Source organism: Megascapheus bottae, chromosome 2 (assembly GCF_031878675.1).
Source record: "Megascapheus bottae isolate mThoBot1 chromosome 2, mThoBot2.hap1, whole genome shotgun sequence".
In the NCBI taxonomy this organism is placed as follows: domain Eukaryota; kingdom Metazoa; phylum Chordata; class Mammalia; order Rodentia; family Geomyidae; genus Megascapheus; species Megascapheus bottae.
The window spans coordinates 83729815-83747303 of record NC_143510.1 but is presented as its reverse complement, the minus strand read 5'-3'; the positions used below and the strand labels follow the sequence as shown (position 1 = coordinate 83747303).

Here is a 17489-nt window from a genome sequence, read left to right as displayed (position 1 = left end):
CATTCTACCACTAGGACAAACTCCCGGCCCTGACTTATTTTTTAGGTATATATTTTTATTTCCTTTGAGTAATTGTACAAAGGAGTTGTCATCCAACAGAGTAGGATATGACTGTGGTGCTTCTTGATCAATGCCCCTCCTTTAAACATTCTCACTTACCTTCCCTACCCCCCTCGCTCACTTTTCTTAATTTTTAGGGTTAGGGTTAGGGTTAGGGTTAGGGTTAATTCAGTTTTTGTCACATAACCAAGCACTTTATGTATAAAGGTATCTTGATCAGTCTCATCCCTTCAACATCTTAACCGCCCCCCCCCCCACCTTCTGTGGCCTACCTTTGCCCTTATTTTTCTCAGTTTGGTGGTATAACATTGTCTTCTTGTCTAACGCTATAATCATTTCCTCCATTCATTCTTCTACCCATCTCCTCTTGCCCATCCCCTTTGCAGGTACCTATCCTACTCTGGCTTTGACTTAGTCACATGACCTGTTGGCCAGTGGCATGTTAGCAAACATGAACAGAAGTTTGAAAAGCACTGGTAGGATTGAGTTTGTATTTGCCACTCTTGCTCCTGGCCATCGTGTGGAGAATGTGCCTGGGCTAGCTTGCTGGGGCATGAGAGCCCTGTGGCACTGTCCCACCAAAACTCCAGTCAGACGGCTGGTCTCAGATTGGAACATGCTAAGACCAGAAATAACAGCTGGTTGGCAGATACGTGAATGGTGTTAACAGCATTGCCACTGTGTTTGGGGGGTCATTTGTGACACAGCATTGTTGTGGTGACAGGGAACTCATTCCAGTTAGAAGTGTGGGTACCAGTGGACTCACCTCATTTTCCTGCAGCCCACTGTTTTGTGGCACAAAGAGGGTACCATGAATGGATAGGTCCGTCAGATGTTTTAGAAATGCCTGGCCTTGGGCTGAGCTGTTGGAATAAGCCAGCACTTTCTGGAGAGAGAAAGGAAGTGGTTAGCTAGACCAGCCCTATGTGAGAACTGGGGTAGAGTGGAGATGGGACAGTACCCTACGTGTTACAGATCCATAGCTTCCAGGCTGTGCCTTGTACTCAGTGACTCCACTTTATGAAACAGCAGTTTGCTTCATTTTGAGTGCCATGGTGGAGGCAGAATGACTCTATATCTTGTTTGTACAAGTAAACAGCCACCATCTGTCCAGTATGAACCATAAGTGACTTATTAATGCAAATAAAATAAGACCACTTATGAACAGAGATCCTCAATACCTGGGAGAATGAAAGTCATTATCAGGAAAATCAGGTGGTGAGCTTATCAAACACACCAGACCAACCCTCTCATTTAGATCATCTAAAAGTTCTAACACTCCTAAGTTACACTCCTACAGTACCTAACACTGGGTACAGAGACACCCAGGAACTGCCACCAGAACTGTCCAGCTCTGTCTTTGGGGTTTCAGTTCAGAAAGATCTGTCCCCCTCCCCCCCTTAACAAGACCCATTGGAACCAATTCTGCACCTAGAACCAGCTTTGTGTATGGAACCAGCTCTGGGTGGTAGCAGCCAGTGTTAGATCAGCTCTGTGATTGGCTGCCTTGTGTTCTAGCTACCTGCAGTGACTCCCTTTGCACTGGTATCAGCTCTCAGCATTTGCCTTTTCTTTTGAGCCTTGCAGCTGCTCCAACCCTTTCCTGGGCATTCTTTCACTTGTGTATCATTGTATACAAAGTACAATGTGTGATCTGAGAGTTACTATTAGTGCTTAAATTGAAATAGAAGGAACTGTGTTTGCCAGTGGCTCTAATACCAAGTGAGTACAGTGGTACTTGGTGAAATGAAGCCAGCATAATTGACTTCACATGTGAATTTCTTGTTCCTCAATACATTCTGGCATTGTGAGAACGTGCCAGGCATGCTTGTTTATTTTCTGACATAGCTTACCTGTGATAGGTGTCTGGTAAGGCTCATGGGAATGTTTGTGATTTTAGGCTTGTCTGGCTGCCTCTCCTTTACTGTTTCCCCTTACTATTTCTTAGGAGAGTTTTGGGAGGCCTTTCCTTTTCCTCAAAGAATCCTATAGTCTAGCCTCTTAGCCTAGCAGCCTGAGCAGTAAGTCAAATTTCGAGTGTCCATTTTTCAAAACCCTGAAATGGCCCCTGTTTCACTCAGGGGAAAAGGGACAAGTTCACACAATGCCGGAAACCTGTGGCTGTTTGCTCAGTGAGCCTCATCACCAGCTGGCTTCTCTCTCATTCTCTCTGCCTCAGCATCCTTGCTGCTTTTCAAGCTGGCCCAGCTCATGTCTCCCTTTTATCATTTATCCAGACTGTTCATTCTGCCTAGAATGTGCTTCCTCGGCATCTGCATGGCTGACTTCTCTGTCCACAAGCTGTGCTCACTCACCACCTTCTCATGAAAACCTTCCCACTTCTCAGTGCAAAATGAGCCTTGCTAGGCACAGTGGCTCACACCTGTAATTCTAGTTACTCAGGAGGCTGAGATCTGAGGATCTTGGTTCAAAGCCAGCCCAGGCACTGAAGTCTGTGAGACTCTGATCTCCAGTTATACACCTGAAAACTGGAAGTGGTGCTGTAGCTCAAGGGTTGGGTGGTAGCCTTGAGCTGAAGAGCTCAGGGACAGCGCCCAGGCCTGACTCCCCGCCAAAAAAAATGAGCCTTGGGTTTGATGGGTCTGTCAGCTTGATATTTTCTTTTTCCATTCTAGCATTTGATACCATGTATTTGTTTGTTCTGTGTATGATCTGTTTTGTTCATTGATATACCTCATCATCTATTAAGTGTTCAATAAATATTCATTAGACAGGTTTGAAGATTGCTCTACCAAGTTCCACTCTAGATCTAGAAGGTAAGTGAGCTGCTGAAATTTTGTCCAAATATTGCCTTTTCTCTAAAATGCTGTCACAAGCCAAGCAGCAGAAAAGTTGGCTTTAGTGTTTTGATATATTCATGGAGACTTGGATTTTTATCCTGTTAGATGGCTTCCTCTGCTCTGTAGAAAAAGGGTCTGTACTTCAGAGAGTCCTTTGGTACCACTTCTGCCCTGATCCTGCCAGCCCTGCACTCATGGTCAGTATCTGCTTCTCCTGGGATCACTGTTCATTCTGCTAGGGACAGTGGCCTAGCCACTGGCTGCCTCTGTTCTTGCCTTTAAATGCCAACAAGGAGGCTGGCACCAGGTAGGCTGGATAGGAGCCCTGTCTAGGATGTTGGGTTACATCTTTGCTAAGCTTTACTTTCTTCATCTAAAAACTCACAACTGATAGAAGTTACTGTGTAAATTTGTATGCTCATTTATTCCTTCTGATGAAGTATTTGTGGATACCTGTTAGCGCGGTGTTCTGTCTGAGATGTTGGAGACCCAGTGGCATGAAGACCTTCTCTTATGGAGCTTATATTGCCTTGCCCAAAGGAAATGGCATTGGAGGGGCTCAGCACAGATCCCAAGGCAAGGTTTAAAGGTCAGGGAATGTGAGCTGTCATGAATTATTATTCCTTTGCTTCTGTGATTAGTCAAATGGTGCTTTCTCTTCACAGGACATAATGTGGAGGCTGTTGATGTAATTAAGTGTGGTATAAGAGGCTGGCTGTCTGTTACTTTGACTGTCTGGATGATCACCTGGTAGACTTAGCTAACCATGACTACCCTGTCCATGAAAACAGAAGAGTCGCAATACTGTCCGGATGCAAGCATGAAGAACAAGACCAGCCAACATCAGTGCAGAATTTTCTCTGTGTTGAGCACATGGTCTAAATGCTTCATAACACGTCAACTCACTCAGCCATCACACCCCTTCCATGTGGCTAGTGCTATCATTTTCCAGCTGAGAAAACTGAGGTTCAGGAAGGAAGCCCTCTGCTTAAAGTTGGGCAACAGATGAGTGGCAAAGCCGAGCCTCAGAGTCAGACCAGGTGAACTGTGAGATTTCTGGCTTTAGAACTCAGTCCTTCAATGGCTGCTCAGAACCCACCCTCTTGGCTCAGTGTGGAAGCAAGAGACGTGATCATACCGTCAGGAAGTTTGTAAGTGAAGGGAAGGTCATCAGGACCTGCAGCAGGTTCCCACTGCACGAGAAGCCATCTCCCACGTAGCCCTCCTTGCAGGTGCAGTTGACATCTGAGGAGCAGAGGCACACAAGGTCTCAGCAGTGGGGCTGGGGCCTGGGCCACTCTGCTCACCCATTGTCTGGCCAGGCTGAGGATGCCTCAGCCCCTGCAGGGCTGGGAGCCTGAAGTGTAGCCCCAGGGTGGTTACCTTTCATCCGATAGCAGAAGACATCCCACATTTCACTCTTGTTGACCCTGGGTCCATAATCCACTATCCCAATGAGACCAGAGCCACATTTCTTGGATGCATAGGCGGTGGGGTAGGCAACCCACCCACTGTCAAGCCAGCCAGCTGAACAGAGATGATAGTTGGCCTGCAAGGGACACAGACCCATATAGAGATGAGCTGAGATACCAGATTTGCTGTAGAATTGCTGGGTTAACTCCTCCTTCTTCAATCCAACCAGAAGCTCCATAGAGCCAAGTCCCATTTTGCCTGTTGTAATACTATGCTACTATGTCTAGAACACAATTGGGTGGTCACACCTTTTTTTTTTTTTTAATGGTGTCATGGAATGCATGACGACAGAGCCCTTCCTTTCTTGTATCCAAGTCTTTCATATGCGCTCATCTGGACTCTTGAGAAAGATTGGTTATTAGTCACTTATTTATTTACCTCTAGTACAAACTCTTCTGCTTATGAGTTAACAAAACTTTAGTTGGTACTAGAACTCAAATGTATCCTGGTTGCTATGGTTTTTATCTTCATTATCACCATTTTTCATCAATGTCATCATCACCATCACCTATGCCATCCCCACTGTTACCACCCCCACTCTCATCCTGACCTTTATTAGTTTGCTTAGATCCAGGTTCTCTTGCAAGGGCTTTTCCTGTGTCGGCATGTTGTACCATCATATAACTATCAAATAATTCTTACCATATAATTGAGATAAGTGAGATAATTAAGATAAAAAGAAGGTTAAGTAACTTGTTTGAAATCCTGCAGGTCAGTAAGTAGCAGATTGAAACCAAGCCAGCTTATTCCAGATCAGATCTCTTAATAACACTTGAACAGTGAGTTCCAGCTCACATTTTGGGCCATGTGACCTTTGCTCTTTAGACAAATATCGGGAAGGACAGGTTCCAATGGCTGGTTCAAAGCAAGGAGAGGAGAGCAAAGGTTCAGACCTCCAAGATTCTCAGTCCTTGCATCGAAGGCTTTGTTCTTTGGTGAAGAAATGTGAGGTTGAAATGGGCAAGTTTGGCAATGGTGGAGAGAGCACCCCAAATCAGATCTGGGTTTCAGAGGCTAAGAGTGCAGCCTTGACCAGAAATCCTCCATTCCTCCCTGCTAGGGAGGGAGCCTGGGCCATGTGTTCCCTTCATTTCCAATCTAGCCCCAATGTTCTGTGGATCCCAGAGACCCTCAACTGCTTTGTGGAGTCTGGGAGATCCCTGGGTATTTGGTTATTGATGGTGCCATTTTCCAGGTATGAGTTATGCACCTCCTGTCTCTGTCTCTGCTTTGACAGGTGGATTCTTAAGGTTGAGGACAGACTTTTGAAGTCAGACCTTTATGTGAAAACTGGATCTGCCTCTTCTTAGCTGAGTGACATTGGCTATTTAACATTGGCAATTTTTGGTCTCTCTGTCTGGGAAATGAGGGTAATGAGTCTTAATTAAAGAGCTGTGGTGAGGACGGATAGGCATGTCAGTGAAGTATCTTACACAGCACAGTGTCTGCCTGGCAGCTGCCTGGCATTGAGCATAGTGAAGTATTATTGCTCTACAAGCTTCCTAGACTCATCTGTGAGAAAGCAGAAAGCTTCCTCTCCCATCTTAAGAAGAGGCTGTCTCCTCAGTGTCTGCATACCACGGACTCACCTTCTGGGCATAGGAGAGCTGGGTATAGGTGGCCAGGGTTGCTGCTTCATTGGCACAGGCCTCTTTTGCCTCATCGAAGGTCAGCTTGTACTGTCCCAGTGGGGACCGGAGATGGAACACCCCAACAGTGGTATCTGAAGTGGAGGGAGAGGAATCACCCATTTGTCTACCTACTTGGCAGTGCTTCCAAAACAAGGGATTTCAAGACTCCTAGAGGAAGCTGGCCAGTGAATGATCCACCAACTATGCAGATTTCCACCAGCGAGTGAGCTCTGAGAACCGGCCAGACTGGCTGGAAGAACTGGGTTACTGTAAAGAAAAGGCCAAGTGTTTCCTGACTTCACACTTGTAATCACCTGGTCCAGGGTCCTCACTTCCACCCCCGCCCTAACAGCAACTGCCTATAAAATCTCTCCACTTGGAAGTTCTGCCATTAACATGAACATAACATGCCCCTAATCAAGCTCTCTGCAGATCCATTCCCACCCAGCACACCAGTGTGTGGGCTCTCAGGACAGAAAATTTGACTGATGGGGAAGGAGAAAGGCTTTCCTTTTCTGCTTCTGCCCATTTTTTTCTCTCCCTCTTCTCCATCCCCTGCTCAGTACAGCCCCTGATACTACCACCTCCTGCCTGCTCCAACCATCTCATCCTTCTCCAATGTCCCTAGGTCATTCTGTGTCATCCCCAGCACCAACACCTTCCTAGCAACTCTGTATCTGGCCCAGTTCATGCATCTGTAAGGTCTCTGCTGTAGCCCCCTGCCTCTATTGAATGCCTTTGAGGACTTCCTTTCCTTGCCTTGAGACTTGGTTGAGTTTTTAAAAAATGATCACAACAACGTATGTCACCATTTAAGCATACAAGTCTGTATGTGTGTATGTGGGGTGTGTGTGTGCATGTGTGTGCGTGCACTTGCATGCTACTACTGGAGTTTGAACTCAGGAGCTAGGCGCTATCCTTCACAGTATTCTGTTCAAGGCTTACCCTGCTTAAGCCACGCCTCCAATTTCTGCTTTTTTATTTTCCTGCTGGTTAATTGGAAATGGAAGTCTTCCAGGCTTTTCTGTCCCAGTTAGCTTCAAATCATGATCCTCAGACCTTAGCCTCTTGAGTAGCTAGGATTACAGGTATGAGCGGCCACCAGAGCTTGCCAAGTGTATAATTCTTAAGTATATACCATCACACTATTTCCATCGTCCCAAACAGAAACTCTGTGCCTCTTAGTAACCTCCTGTTCTCCCTTTTGTCCTCTGTCCCTCTGTTCCACTTTCTGTCCCTGTCTATTCCAGGTACCTCAGGGTGCTGAGCCATACAAGGCTGCTTTTCCATCTGGTTGATGTTGCTTAGCATAATGTTTGCAAAGTTGAACCATGCTGTGGTGAGTATCAGAATTTCATATCTTTTCAAGGCTGAATAATATTCCATTGTATGGATATACTGTATTTTATTTATCTCCAGGGAGACCCTTTTAGCCCTATTGTGATTAAGTCTGTTGTAAATGTAATTACCCAAATATGTGTTCCTTTTTTTAATTCTTTGACTATTCTTGCTTCTTCAACTGCCAACAACATGCAATACATTTTTGACTTCTGATTTACACTTTATTCCCCTTTGTCTTAAAAAAAACACAAAAACTCCTTCAACTACACAGGAACTCTTTTTTTGCCAGTCCTGGGACTTGAACTCGTGGCCTGAGCACTGTCCTTGGGCTCTCTCAAGGCTAGAACTCTACCACTTAAGCCACAGCACCACTTCCAGCTTTTTCTATGTATGTGGTACTGAGGAATTGAACCTGGGTCTTCGTGCATGCTAGGCAAGAACTCTACCACTACGCCAGGCTTCTGGTCCCTCCACAGGGACTCTTAAAAGAACGTCTTCCATGTTCTCTGTGATTTCTGTGTATACTTCCTCCAGTTCATCCTGGAGGGGTTTGAGATGTGTCATAGAGTTAAATCATTAGTTATTACTGAGATATGACCACCTAAGATGACCATATCTAAAGAACAAGGTTAAGTCCACGTAGGGATTCCCACAAATAGTAGCTGGCCACACAGAGCAGTGCCTAAGATGCTTTCAAAGTCTGAAGTCTCTCTTGAGTCTGGCTCTGAACTAGATCAGTGGATCCCTTCAAGCTTTCTTTCACTTGTCTCCTGGGCATCTGCACTTCCATGTGAGGCCTTGTATCTTTCTTGTGTTCATTTTGTTGTACTTATGAATTTATTATATGCCAGCCATATCATCCTTGGAAAGAGGTGGACATATGCCAATCAATATGTGACCATCCTGACAACTGTTAAGAAATTGCTTCTGCCCCACTCTGAAATATCCAGAGCAGTGCGTCCTGGACTCAAATTAATTTCCAGCCAAGAGCTGTAAGGCTGGTTACTAAGCAACATGAGTAAAGCAAGCAGTGGGCAACATCATGACAGATAACCTTTGAACTCCCTTCTAACAGCTCAAGGTCTGATTTGGAGTTGACTGCCTCTCAGCTCCCTTCCTTGGTCTGGGAAATGCATAGAATCTTGGGCTCAGTTTTATTTATTTATTTTTTATACTGACCTTGGAAGTGGAGGTCGGCACAGTCTGCATCTGCATGGCACTGCCCGTTGTCCTGTAAGCAGCGGTCCAGGAGCAACTGCTCTGGCTCACAGTTCAGCCCATCTCCCACATAGTGGTCCTTACATCGACACTTATGCCTGCCCTGGGGGAAGGTGTGGGGAGAGATGAAGAAACCTCCACGATCCCGAGTGCCCAGAAGATGCCCACTCAGCATAGAAGGACCAAGCAAATATAATCCTCTCTGGCCAGTGGGAATAAAATAACAGCTCCATCTGCTTTGTACAAAGTGATGATGAATTATGGACATCTTTTGTTTTTATTTTTGTCATTCGTGGGACTTGAACTCAAGACATAGGCATGGTCCCTGAGGTTTTTGCTTTTTTGGCTCAAGGCTAGCGTTCTACCACTTTGAGCTACAGCTCTACTTCTGGTTTTCTGGTGGTTAATTAGATAGGAGTCTCAGGAGGATGTTTCTGCCCAGGCTGGTTTCAAATAGCAATCCTTAGACCCCAGCCTCTTGATTAGCTAGGATTATAGGCGTGTGCCACCAGCACCAGGCTAGGGGCTCCTTTCCTCTCAGAATAGACATGGTTTCCTCCAAGTATCTCTCCCAGAGCTTCCCTCACCCATGTGAGCGCCAGTGGTCTCGTGGTCTCTGCTCTCCACAGTTCTTTGTGTCCTCTTGATCCTATACTGAGTACCATCCCTTCTCTCTACTCATGAGTCTGTCTTCTCATGGCAGAACCCCTGGTGCCTGCAACAGCCTGTGACAGGTGCTTCATGACCACTGTTTGGGCTAATGAATGATGTCATTTAATGTTGGGGGCCGAGTAACGCCATGTCTAATAACTTTCTGCTGAGACAAGGCAAGGCGCAAGAGGCAGTGCGCAAGACTTGATTACGATTGGTTACAAATGTGTTATTGTTTATCCCTCTCTGCTGGGACCTAGAGTGAGGGTATATTAGCTGGAGGGACTGCCTCAGGAGCGGGGTTTTTGGAGAGAGATCTTCCTGCCTTGATGAAGCTTCGTGGTGTCTCTGTTCGTGCTCCGGGGAAGGAAGGCTGAGTGCGGGAGGACAGTGGGCCCTCTCCTCTCGCTGCTCGTCCTGGTCGGGACATGTTTTCCCTATCCCTCCTACTAGTCGAGAGAGACCTGGGAAGAAGGACCCCGACATACTGCCGCCCAACGTGGGGCACGAAAGGGGGCACGGTGGCGAGTTGAGCCAAGCGAGAGATACATGGAGAAGGGACTGAAGGGCCAGGGAAACCTGAAAGGCACAAAGAAAAAGAAAAAGGAGGGACTGAAGGGCCAGGGAAACCTGAAGGGAAAATGTAAGCTGAAATTGCTCACAGGGAAAAAGACAGGGAGGAAGACAAGGAGAAAGAGAGGAACAAAAAGACAAAGAGGAAAAAAAGGTGGTAAACAGGAGAAAGGGAAACAATTACCTGCAAAAGTCAAAAGTAAGAAAAACTCAAAGACTGAAAAACTAGAGAAACCTGAAAGGAAGATAATGCAAAGAAAAAGAAAAAGGGACTGAAAGGCCAGGGAAACCTGAAGGGAAAATGCAGGCTGAAATTGCTTACAGGGGAAAAAGAAAAAGACAGGGAGAAAGAGAAAGAGAAAGAGAAAGAAAAAAGCGGTAAACAAGAGAAAGGGAAGCAACTACCTACAAAAGTCAAAGAAGAAAAACTCAGGTTGAAAAACCAGAGAAACCTGAAAGGAAAATACAAAGAGAAACCATAAAAAAGGCAAAAGATAAAAAGAAAAACCCAGAAAAAGGCAAAAGATTAAAAAAAAACCATAAAGACAAATGATAGAATTTGAGGAAAAGAAAACCCAAAAACTCCTCCCAAAGCTAAGGAGAAAAAAGGCAAAGAAGCTGCAGCTGTGTCAAAGCAGAGAGGCAAACACAGCAGAAGCAGCTACCTGTTTTAACAGTAAAAAGATTTCAATAATCATTCCCAGATCACCTCCGAAGCACAGGTCACGGTAGGGAGGAACCTCGCGAGAGTCTCTGGCCAGAGCGGTATAAGGGTGAGACAATTTTAGAATAGAACCGAATGGGTTCAGACCGGAATGACCAATATTAATTTTGTGCGAGTATGAATGTGTGTGAATAATTGTGAGTGAACATGTTCAATAGATAAATTTATACTTGAAAAGCAAAAGAAATTGGGTAAATCTAAGTCTAATACGGGAGTAAACAGTTTAAGAACAGGTGAAAAGAAGCACCGAGACGCTTGGAAAAATACTTGAGAAAGAATTAAGTGGTAGTGATTTAGAAAGCCTGTGCCAGGGTGCAGAATTGCAAAATAGGGAGCTGCTGCCCATAGATGAAAACAGGTTAAAGCTTCTTAGGGTCCCTGGCAAAATATAGAGACAACGCTCCTGAGTCAGCTTGAAGTTACAGAAAATGGATCTTCGCCCATAACCCCTTTAAAATGAAGGGACCAGAGTCATTTTTGGAAGGTGAGATAGGATAAATTAGAGACATAGGAGATAGTAGTTTAAAACAAAGGTGGGGGGGATTGGAAGACTCTTCTAATTCTTCTATTGCCCTGCTATTCCCTATGACTTGTGTGATAGTCTGTTTTTTCTATTGGTTTCAAAGTTTTCTTAGTCAATGTTGGAATGTTTCCTTGTTTTCTCTAGCTGTTGTAGTCAGAGCCCCTCAGTATATACCAGTGCCTGTACAGGCGGAGGAGAATGCTTTCCCGCTTATCAGTAGAGGAGACTTCGGTATTTTCCTGGCCGTGGTAGTGGCCATTGCCACATCTGTAGCTGCCATTACTGCCGCGAGTATTGCCCTTGCTACTGCGGTTCCTACAGAGAATGCTTCAAATAAGCCACACAAATAATTGTTAATCAGACACATGGTAATAACTTTAGGTGATTGGCTATCCTTACTAGAGACTATTTTGGGACTTGATCAAAGATGGGCTCAGGATTGATCGGTTTGGATTTATTCTTATGCACTATAATTGTAATATTGCTTGCCTACAAAGTCAACGCAGAAAGTGAATGCTAATGCAACAGGCATCTGCTCCCATGGAAATAGGTGCAGCCCCTCAGGTCTGATTTGCTTAAATGGATGGCTGGCAGTCAAAGATGGGCAAGTCCCAGCTGTTAGCCTATCAACCTAAGACAGGAGCCAAGTAAAAAGGACTTGGTGATCCCATGATGGGTAAGAAGACTAGCGAGCTTGGAGACACCTAAGACAGGCACAGTTGATCTGATATGATGGTAGTCCCATATATCCTAGGTTTTGTCCTTTTTCTAAAATAAAAACGGAGATGTTGGGGGCCAAGTAACACCATGTTTAATCACTTTCTGCTGAGACAAGGCAAGGCGCAAGAGGCAGGGCGCAAGATTTGATTACGATTGGTTACAAATGTGTTATTGTTTATTCCTCTCTGCTGGGACCTAGAGTGAGGGTATATTAGCTGGAGGGACTTCCTCAGGAGGTGGGGTTTTTGGAGAGAGAGAGATCTTCCTGCCTTGATGAAGCTGCGTGGTGTCTCTGTTCGTGCTCTGGGGAAGGAAGGCTGAGTGCGGGAGGACAGTGGGTCTCTCCTCTCGCGGCTCATCCTGGTCGGGGTGTGTTTTCTCCATCCCTCCTACTAGTCGAGAGGGACTGGGGACGAAGGACCCCGACAATTTAATCCCTTCCATGACCCTATGATGCCTGCATTATTACTAAGCTCACTACAAATAAAGACACTGAGGCTGTGTCATTAATAGCCATTCCCAGGCCTTACAGTTTATAAAGTTCACAAGCTCAGTCTCAAAGGCAGCCTACTCTAGGTCCTTGTTTATACAATAACAAATATTGTCTTCTACTACTTGCTCTTCCTACCAGAGAAATAGGGACTTGATCTCGCGAAGTGCCACTTTTTAATGCCTGTTCTTACCAGGTGGTTTTGTTTCCTTTTATTGTCTAAATCAGGATTTGAACTCGGGGCCTTATGTTGGCTCAACTTGCTTGCTCAGATGGTGCTCAACCACTTGAGCCACATCCCTAGCCTTGCTTATTCGCTGCTCATTTTGGAAATGGGATCTCATGGGCTTTTTATTTTTTCTCAGAATTTTACATTTAGAGGAAAGGCGCAAAGATAGAATTACCATCTATAAACTCCTTAGTGGTAATATCTCGGGAATCGTCTGTCAATGCTAAGAAATGTAGGCTGGCATGTTCCTGACTGAAGAACAGAGTTGATATGGGTTCCACCAATTTCCCCACTAGACTAAATTACATATGTGCAGCAGGATTTTTGACAAACCACTGGGAGGCAGAATGGGAGAGAGCATTGAACAGGGTAAGCTGAGGCCACTTGGGTGGAGAAGCCAGGCTGAGCCCAGCACAAGGGAGGGGGGAAGCTGCTGCACAAATGCCCCTGGCGAATGGTGACTTACCCGGCCGATCATATTGCAGGTGGCATGCTCGTGACAGCCCCCATTGAAGCCGTCTGCACAGGAGTCGATCTCTAGGCAGGTGTAGCCATCTCCCCTGAAGCCCGTGGGGCAGCTGCAGGAGACGGTGGTGTTCTTCTGGGAGCACTTGGCAACCTTTGCACAGCCCCCATTGTTCTGTTTGCAGAAGTCCACCACTGCAAGAAGAGTGAGAGAGGACTCTGTGTGCCTCGGTCCACTCAACAGGGACCTCATTCTATCCTGCCCTGCTGTGATGGGAGGGGCATGTTTGTTTGTTTCCCATGTCCTGTGTGCAAAGCTGTTGTGATACCCTCATAGACCAGGCCCTCTGTCCCCTTGTCACCTACCTCTAGGCTTACTTTGGTACTGTGTTTCAGAATGACTGTGTGTGTGTGTGTGTGTGTGTGATGATGCCTTGAGGTAGAACATCTAGGATGGAGATCTAAGGCTCATAAGGACAGTCTAGATCTCATGAAAATCACTGCAAAGAACATGTGGTTGAGAGACAGCCTCTTGTGGGCTGCCCAATGAAAGGCTACATTTCCTGCCTCCCTTGCAGCTTGGTGTGACTGAGCACCCGCCAATAGGATGGGAACAGACCTGATATTTAGCACCAGCTAGGTTGTGTTCCTAAAGGGATGGAAGTTTGTCTCCTTTTTCTCCTTCCTCCATCTGCTGCTTGGGTCATTCCAGTGAATAGTGAAAGATAGAAAGATAGGAGAAATATGGGCCCTAGATCTTTCAGAGTGTTAGTCCTGAAGACTTTTCTCAACTACAGGTAACATGAGGCAGAATGAGCATCTGCCGTGTGGATGTGGGGGTCTGTATATGGCTGAGCCTGCATCCTAACTACTAGAGATGGGTGCTGTAGTATTCACAGTGGTTCTCACTGAGAGCCACACTGTGTGTAGGATTAACTGTTTTTCTGCTGCATTTTCTGAGCATTTTAAAGACTGAGTTACTGTCGAGATTGAAAAACTCTAAATGGCATTGTTTCCCAAAGCATGCCAGGCAAGCAGGGTGAGCTAATCCTCACCCTGCCAAATGATTTTAAAATTATGGCCTTCAGGCCCGATGCTGGTGGCGCATGTCTATAGTCCTAGCTACTCAGGAGGCTGAGATTTGAGTTTCACAGTTCAAAGCCAGCCAGGGTAGGGAGGTCTGTGAAACTCTTATCTCCAATTAATCATGTAAAAGTTGGAAGTAGAGCTCTGATTTGAGTGGTAGAGTACTGGCCTTGAGTCAGAAAGCTAAGAGACAACACCCAGGTTCTGAGTTCAAGCTATAATACTTACACACACACACACACACACACACAGCCTTTGGGCTAAGAGCATGCCTTAAATGGTAAAGTACTTGCCTAGAAAGCCTCAGCCCTGAAGTTCTACCCTAACAAAACAAAGCTTGCCTGGGAGGCAGGCCAACCATAAGCAAGCCAACTAGGGAAACTGAGTCATACGGAGGGTATACATTGTTGAAAAAGCCCAATCAGGAAGCAGAAGAGACAAGATGAAACCCAGCCACTGGGACCACTTCCTGCTCCTCCTTCCATTCCTGTATCATGCAGCTGGACCACAGAAGCACAAAAGGAACCCACCTGTGCATGTGAATCCGTCACCTTCATAATTCAGGTTGCACTCACACGTGTTGTTCTCCATGCAGGTGGCCTGAGCAGAACAGGGAGGTGTGCACACTGGTGGTAAAACTACAGAGGAAGAGATCACAATTCACCCTGTGTCCTGATGTCACCAAGGGGGGGGTCACATATGCATAGTTCTTCAAACTCTCTTGGGACCTGTTGCCCCACCTCATATGGCAGAAGCTGGGGGGTGCTTTGCCAAGGACCCCCACATCACCATCATCAGGGTGGAGATTGTGAGATTCTAGAGTTTTCTGGAAGAGGGCTCTGCAAGGTTGTCTAGATTGCAATGCACATCTTTGACGCTCGGAGACAGTAATGCAAACTGTAAACCACTGAACTGCCTAGCACAGATCACCTTGGTAGATTGAGCTCTGGCCCCACCTGGATTGCAGGTGGAGATGGTTAAACTGGAGGAGACACGCCACTGCCTTCTGACGGCATCACAGCTTGGGAGTAGTCTGCAGCATGGGCCTGCACACTGGGCTGCAGTGTGCAGAGATAGCTAGAGGCTGAGGGGCATGTAGGGGACAGAACAGAAGTGAACCATATTGCTAGAATTGTTGGAAGTCACACTAGGCAGTCCTTGCATAGAGCCTGTGGAGGCCCTTCTGACGAGAGCGCAGAGGAAATGTCATTGGTTGACCTTGGATCGCTCAACAGTCACATCCCAGGCCTTCCATCACATGGGGCTTGAGGTTTGAAGGAGGCCTTGGAGAACTGTCTGCCTAGTGATGATCAGAATCATGAGACAGCTGGGCCTGGTGGTACACACCTGTAATCCCAGCTATTTACTGGGGAGGCAGAAGGATGATGACAAGTTCAAGGCCAGGTGGGACAATGTTAGCAAGGCTCTATCTAAAAACCTGAGACCCAGCCTCCCTCTGTAGCTGCAGCCTGGTTGCAGTCTGAGGAGGGTCATTCCCCCAGCACACCTGTGCGAGCGTCGCAGAAGTGGCCTGTCCATCCGGCTTCGCAGAGGCACTCCCCAGAGCCCAAGATGCCCTCGTCACACTGCCCGTGGACTGAGCAGCCGCAGGCTGGAATGCAGAGCAGAGCATGTGAGTCACCGGTTCTTGCCCTGCACAGCTCATTTGCTGGCTGTGCCTTCACTCGTTCATTTCCCCAAATCCTTCACTGTGGGCCAGACAGGACCAGGGTGGTGGAGGGGTGTGTGCACAGGGATGAACGAGCTCTTAAACGTGTGATTAGAAGCCCCAGAAGCCCAGAGTGGCATAGAGCCTGTTTTGGAAAGACAAAGGGAGGTGGAGGGGGGGGAGGGTGGGGGGAGGGAAGAACCTCTCCAGGGCCTCCTGTGATGGAGAAATTGATTTGCCAGTTCCATTTAAAACACAGATACCAATTCTGCCATGCCTGCTAAGGCACCATCGGCTATAGCCTAGATTGCTGCTGCAGTTTACCCAGCAGTGATTGTGCTTTTGATTTTGCTCCCCAACTCTGTCCTCCACGGGGTGGCCAGAGGGCTCCTTTGTAGATCAGTTCACCATCTTCCACTGGCTGCCTGTCACACTTTGAATAGGTTCTGACAAACCGTTCCTACGGGATCTCCCCCACTCTCACCATTTCTTCCGTACCAAGCCTGTCCTTGCCTCAGGGCCTTTGCATCTCTTCTCCATGGAAGCTAATCATTTGGTCTGCATGATCTACATGGGATCCTGGTGTTTAAAGTACTTAAAGGAAAAGCATCAGTTTCTTAGTCACTATCATCATTTTTTTTTTTGTGGGTCATAGGGCTTGAACTCTGAACCTGGACATTGTCCCTGAACTCTACCCCTGGAGCCACAGTGCCACCTTCCAGTTTTCTAGTGGTTAATTGGAAATAAGAATCTCATGGACTTTAGTGCCCAGGCTGGCTTTGAACCACCATCCTCAGCTCTCAGCCTCCTGAGTAGCTAGGATTATAGGCATGAGCCACTACACCCAGTTTTATTCTTTTTTGAAAGTTATTTTTTACTAATATTTAAATTAGTATTAATATTTTGGTGCTTGGTTTCCTCACCAGCTAATTAGAGGCAGTATGAGTGACAGAATTGGTGTCTATTTTCATGTTTGCTTTAAAAATGGTTCCAGGTGCTGGTGGCTGGTGCCTTTAATGCTATTTAGGAAGTGGAGATCCGAGGATCCTGGTTCATAGCCAATCCAGGCAGAATGGTCTGTGAGACTCTTATCTCTAATTGGCCAGCAAAATGCTGAAAGTGAAGGTGTGGCCCAAGTGGGAGAGTATCAGCCTTGAGTAAAAAGGCCAAGTGAGTTCAGGGCCCTGAGTTCAAGCTCCAGCACTGACACACTCTTGGAAATGCACATACACACACAACTTTCTTCCCCAAAGGCTCGTGATAAGGATCAAATGGGAAAACATCTATGCCTGTTATAACGAGAAACATAACTTACCTATCAATATTAGTTCGTGCTCAAACACATGTGGGTTGCATGATGGAATGAGTGGAAGCTAGTTAGCCATGAGTAGAACTGGTTTCAGCAGTGGCTGAGAGTTTGAACTTGACAGGTGAGGCACATTCAGAGGATGGCAACTAACGATACAAAATCCAAGCCGAAGGCAGACAAGGCAGGTGGATGAGAGGAGGGAGGCGGGAGGAAGGATGATGTAGATGAGGACACAACACCACAGTGAACACATCAGTGCGTGGAGCGCTCACATACACTGACACTGAGGCCCGAATCTCCCCGGCAGGCACAGGTTACACGCTGTCCCATTGAAGCCCTCGTTGCATTTGCACTCTCTTGAGGCGGAGAGCTGATTGATACATATGCCCTGGTTGTTACATGGGGTGTCTGGTCCTCCAGGGCAGGCTAGAAGAGAGGAAATGGGGCAGACTGGAAGAGAGGAAACGGAGCAGACTGCAAGAGGAGTATGCCATGCAGCTGTTTGGTGGCCTTGAGTGACAGAGGA

The 17489-nt window shown here is 46.5% G+C and overlaps 1 protein-coding gene across 1 annotated transcript in view; it reads right to left on the bottom strand.

The window, feature by feature from the left end:
• The window catches only part of Stab2 (stabilin 2), a 139527-nt gene that overhangs the window by 9401 nt on the left and 112637 nt on the right, over positions 1-17489 (bottom strand). The window contains exons 56-64 of the mRNA XM_090353973.1: positions 17240-17389; positions 15493-15597; positions 14516-14623; positions 12901-13094; positions 8486-8627; positions 5924-6057; positions 4245-4410; positions 4000-4106; positions 827-946 (exon numbers count right to left, since the gene is read on the bottom strand). Of these exons, the coding sequence (XP_090210099.1) occupies positions 827-946; positions 4000-4106; positions 4245-4410; positions 5924-6057; positions 8486-8627; positions 12901-13094; positions 14516-14623; positions 15493-15597; positions 17240-17389 (1226 nt within the window). The remainder of the gene's footprint in view (positions 1-826; positions 947-3999; positions 4107-4244; positions 4411-5923; positions 6058-8485; positions 8628-12900; positions 13095-14515; positions 14624-15492; positions 15598-17239; positions 17390-17489) is intronic.